This window comes from Sinocyclocheilus anshuiensis, unplaced genomic scaffold (assembly GCF_001515605.1).
Source record: "Sinocyclocheilus anshuiensis isolate Anshui unplaced genomic scaffold, SAMN03320099.WGS_v1.1 scaffold944, whole genome shotgun sequence".
NCBI lineage: Eukaryota > Metazoa > Chordata > Actinopteri > Cypriniformes > Cyprinidae > Sinocyclocheilus > Sinocyclocheilus anshuiensis.
The window spans coordinates 2,000,820-2,005,785 of NW_015549559.1; the positions used below are offsets into that span (position 1 = coordinate 2,000,820).

Sequence of the window (4,966 nt, forward strand, 5' to 3'; positions counted from 1 at the left end):
TACAGGTAATAAATCCGCTGAAGTAAGAAACTTCACTCACCTGGCTGCTGTCGTCGCACGCTAAACTGTTGTTTTCTGCCGAACCCCACAGCGGTAAGATACATTTGATAGTGGCCCTCAGTTCCGTGTTTGACTGCAAAATCTTGTCTAACTGTCTCTCTCAGAGTTCAAGCGGCTCGATCGCAAACTGTGCATGCGCTACGGAAACTACCGTGCGGGTCACGTCTGCTTTGCGCGCGCCTCCCTGCGTGCAGCAAAAACATGACTTGGGATGTTTCTAGTGTTTCTGCGGGCTCTTAACTGTGACAATTGGCGATTGCATTTTGTAACAAACTTCTACTTGATTTTTTTTTCCTGACCATGTCCACACAATGTAAGTGTCCATTTGTGCTAATGAATGTAACTGAACTTCACACAAATATATAAAATGTATGTATGTATATATATATATATATAAGCTTGGGAAGGCTTCTGCAAGAAAAATGAATGTAAATTGTACATATAACACAGCTAGACTGCTGATTTTAAAGTGCATTTTATTATTGTAGAATACAGATCTTCCTTATGATTGAGTCCAAAATTGAGCTTTATTCCCTTTTCATTCTCACAAAAATATACAAAACATATTGATGTCTTAATAGATTATAAGAGCTAATAATATGAGTGACACGGCCTCAAAATAATGACTCAAAATGTCTTTTTTCAAAATAAAGATCAACCATGAAATATATAAAAATAAAATATAGAATTGTTTATGCATATCAATATTTGCTTATTCTTGGGATTACCAGTTTTTACCATAGATGTGACCACTGATAAATCAATAGAAACATTGTGAAAGCTGCAGTTCTGTGCTTTGTGCATATCAGTGAACCAGCTGGAATTGTCTACACTTCACAGATAGGCACTACAAGTAGGAAATATACAAAAAGTAGAATTAAACAGTATCTATGCCCAATGTTTTTTTGTTTTTGTTTTTTGGCTTAGTTGGTGACTCTTGATTTTGGAAAGTGTGATATGACTGCTCAAGCAGCAACAATTGTTCCCACTGCCATATTATCATCATATATATACAAATCAATCACAGATCATATAAATAGCAAAGTATTATATTGGCATGCCAAAGAGAATAGAGATGAGGATAAGGTAAATGTCTGTCTAGGGCAAAGAGCATCTCCCACATTCAAAGAGCACAATTAGAGGTGGGATTTTAACAGATTTATGATTATCAACACTTTCAGTGTCATGTTAAACCTGGTGCACTTGCAAATCTGTGACACATCAGATGTTCTGTAGTGCGCAAAATGCAGCTGCAACCTAACAATACATTTTTCAAAATTCCTCTGAAGGCAAGGTAACAGTATTTTCAATAGAAAAAAATGAGTTTGTGCATAAATTTAAATTTGAGGAATGCAACTTCCTCAACCAAAACAGTTAAGTCAAGCAAAAAAATGAGTATTATTGTTGAAATTCAGAGATATTTTGTCTTTATCAAAGTGTGACTGGGTCTTGGATAGAGAAGGTTTAATTATGGTGTCCATTAAGTTTCGTTGTGCTGTACCAGTTGACTATAGAACATTATTAATTTGCTTGGCTCAGTCACTGGCATCAAGTTAAATGCCCTATACCAAGACATTAAACAATATAAAACAATTGTTAAACAACATTTAGTACACTTAACAGTAGGAGAGTACAAGATTTATAGCAACTTTTCAAAACAATGAAAAGAGGTGTTGAACAGGATTTTATAGAACAGTAAATGTACCAGCTTGATGTTTTATAGTTGTGCTGTAATTTTTATTGCATGGATGATCACGGATACATGTGGAGTAAACCTTACTAGAGCACTGGCTGTGGCACTAATGATCCTCCAACTGTTCTATCTCTGCATCTCTCTCACTCTATTTCAGTGGCATCCATCTGGTTTCAAGACATACTACTGGCTTTGATACTTAATTTTAGCATCATATACACTAAATCCAGGTGGAGTAACTAATATTACCTCATCAAAAGCCATCATCTCTTAAACTTACAGAGATCTGTGAAAACTATTAGGCAAATATTAAAACAAAAAGTCAAAGGGGAATTACAGTGTATGAAATAACCTTATGTTACACCACCACCTACTGTTTATCTGAAGAATTGCAATAATATTAATTTAGAGAGAACAGGCATTCTTACACAATACATCAAAATCCAGTGGAATGGAGACAAAAAATAAAAATAAAACAAAAAATAAAAATCACAATAATTCACCTCATCTCCCTTTAAGTAGACCAGCCACAAATTAAAATGTTTAAACTATCTTTTCTATATCTGTTAAAATGTACTTTCAGAAATTAACTTGGTCACTCAAGTTATCGGAAAAAGGGTAGCTGACATCCAGAAAAAAAAAATATATATAGCACACTACATGACAAGCAACAATCATGTTTTGCCACTCAGCTATAAGACAGAACACAAAACATGTCTGGCCACTGCGGTCAGAATATAGAAATCCAATGTCTTTGATAAAAATAAATACATTAACAAATACAACTTATTTTTGTGATGGACGGATCATTCAGAGAAGCAGAATGAAAACCGCAGCGGTAGTGTTCTTCAAATTTCCAGATCAACACACTTTACTCCTCCTGCTGACAGACCGCTCACACATACACTCAACATACACACATTCATACAGTGTGCACGGAGTCGTGTGTGTTTTTGGATGTGCAGTCAAATACTAACACCTCTCTTACACTGCCCAACCACATCATTACACAAACAATAGAACAGCAGAAGAGGCTGATGATAAGTGTTGGCAATTGAACCCAAACCCGTACACAGCTGTGAGGAGCTGTTTTACGGTTATAGCATGGCAAAATTTGAACAATACTATAAAAGTATTATGAAACCATTTCCATGTTGGATAATATTTTTGGGTTATTTTGTAGTTTTAGTTTTTTTTTCTTTTTGTATATTTTTTTTTAATAATATTTGTATAATCTGCATACATGACAAAAAAGAACCACTCTTCAAAAAAGAAAACCATGCATAATTTCTCTTGTACGATTTACGTTTTTTTTTTTAGACATTTAAAAATCTTTGCACTTTCAATATAACTTTTTTTTTGTAATTTGAGTCCTTTTTTATTTCAGTTGTCCTCGGTGAGGCAAAAGTCCCAGGGCTTCAGGTATTGCTCAAGTTGAATTCTCTCTCCTACATTCTCTGGTCCTCCACATCTCCAATAGAGCAGTGTAGCTCCCATATGGGCAGCGAGCAGAAGCTCTGCAGAAGCCAGTGGAAATCAGGCCTAAACTCTCCATATGATTTCAATCCCATGGCCAATGCCCCACTTTAATTATTATTTTTTTCTTTTCCTTTTCCAGCTACAAAGTCACACACATCCCTTACACAGTGGGACAGGAGAGATAAATGATACCACCAGCACCCTTCTGTGGTCAGAGACATTAAGAGCAGGTGTAAGTCTGAAAGAACAGCTCCCCCTATCTACACAGGTCCTCATGCGCTACCTCACGCTGAGGTTTCCTCTTCTTTATGTTGGTTTTTTGGGACTTGCTGTTTTGATGGCTCTTGTTGGGGTTGTTGTGTGGCCCTTGAGCACTTTTGTTAGCAAGCTGCCGACTCTAGAAAAAAAAAAGAAACAGATGACATTTATATTAAGGTTAAAACTAACAAATAAAACTCTAACATGTTACGTTGTTTGTTAACATCAGTTAATGTTTTAGATATCAACTAAAATGAAAATTTTTAAAGCATTTATTAATCTAGGTTATTTAATAAATATACTGTTGTTCACTGTTAATTTGCTGACAATGTTCCTTCATAATATATGGTATTATACACAGTCGTGGTACACAATGCCAGTTTTATCAGAAAGCTGGATTAGGCTAAAGCAGAGGAGAAATGCAAGAAAAAAATATAACTTAAAGCAGCACTATGTAATTTTTTCTGTGTTCAAAATATGCAAAATGTATATAATGAGCGAGTACATCATGAATTCATCTTCCAAATCGCGTTTTTGTCTTATTCCGAATCACTACGGTACACTAAGTACTTATATTTGGACTATTGTAGCCTGGTCGGGTCGTCACCGCTGCGGAGTAACACATACCTGCGTGAATCGCCAAGTAGCTCCGGTTGGAATGTTTTTCCGCGGGATGTGTGCAGTTCTGTTTATTAACCGCTAGAGCGTCAAAAGTTACATAGTGCTGCTTTAAAGTATTAGTAGACATTAAATATGGGGTGCTCCGATTGATCGGCTACCGATCACTATCGGCCGATAATCACGTTGGGATGATTGATCAGCGGTCTCTAAAAAGGCAGATCTCCAAAAATCGATCTCAAGCTGATGACGCTGCCGTGAGAGGTTTGGCACGACATGCAGAGGCACCGTCTCAGTCTCTGTCCGGCACGGGTGAAATAATTATTATGCTGAAGGTGAGGTACTCAGCAGTGGTGTAGTCCTAAAGAAAAAAGTGGTTTACTATTACCCAGTAATATTACCCTATTACCCCCCCCCCAAATAAAGTTTAATTTATATAGTCATTTATTAATATTAAATGCAGTGCACTCTAAGACAGATAGTAGTCTACTGCATGACTTCCAGGTTGTCCCAGGTCTGTTGACCACATTACAGTTCTATATATAATGTTGCTTTGGAATTGTATTCATTGTGACATTTTTTTACAGATAAATCTGAATTTAATGTTTTATTTTATGCAACTGGGTAGAAAAAAATAACTTGATATGAATTCATGAAATAAATATTTCCAGATAATATTTTCTTAAATTTGCTTTGGCTTTAGCACAGTGGAAATTTAAAAGACTAATTTAATAAAAAATAATGTATATTTATACATTTTTCTCAAACAGCATAAGTGGGTCTTTATACATGTAAAACATATAGCTAATGTTATAATTTAGGAAGGGAATCATCTCCTGCAAGAGGATTTTCCAGCGT

The 4,966-nt window shown here is 35.7% G+C and overlaps 2 protein-coding genes across 2 annotated transcripts in view; both read right to left on the bottom strand.

Moving 5' to 3' along the window:
- The window catches only part of LOC107657123 (adenylate cyclase type 2-like), a 64,333-nt gene extending 64,122 nt beyond the window's left edge, over nt 1-211 (bottom strand). Inside the window, exon 1 of the mRNA XM_016445141.1 lies at nt 41-211. The gene's annotated coding sequence lies outside the window, so the exon portion shown is untranslated. The remainder of the gene's footprint in view (nt 1-40) is intronic.
- A 776-nt stretch (nt 212-987) lies between these two features.
- LOC107657124 (non-canonical poly(A) RNA polymerase PAPD5-like) overlaps nt 988-4,966 on the bottom strand; it is a 36,851-nt gene continuing 32,872 nt past the window's right edge. The window contains exon 12 of the mRNA XM_016445142.1: nt 988-3,629. Within this exon, the coding sequence (XP_016300628.1) occupies nt 3,489-3,629 (141 nt within the window). The 3' untranslated portion in view covers nt 988-3,488. The remainder of the gene's footprint in view (nt 3,630-4,966) is intronic.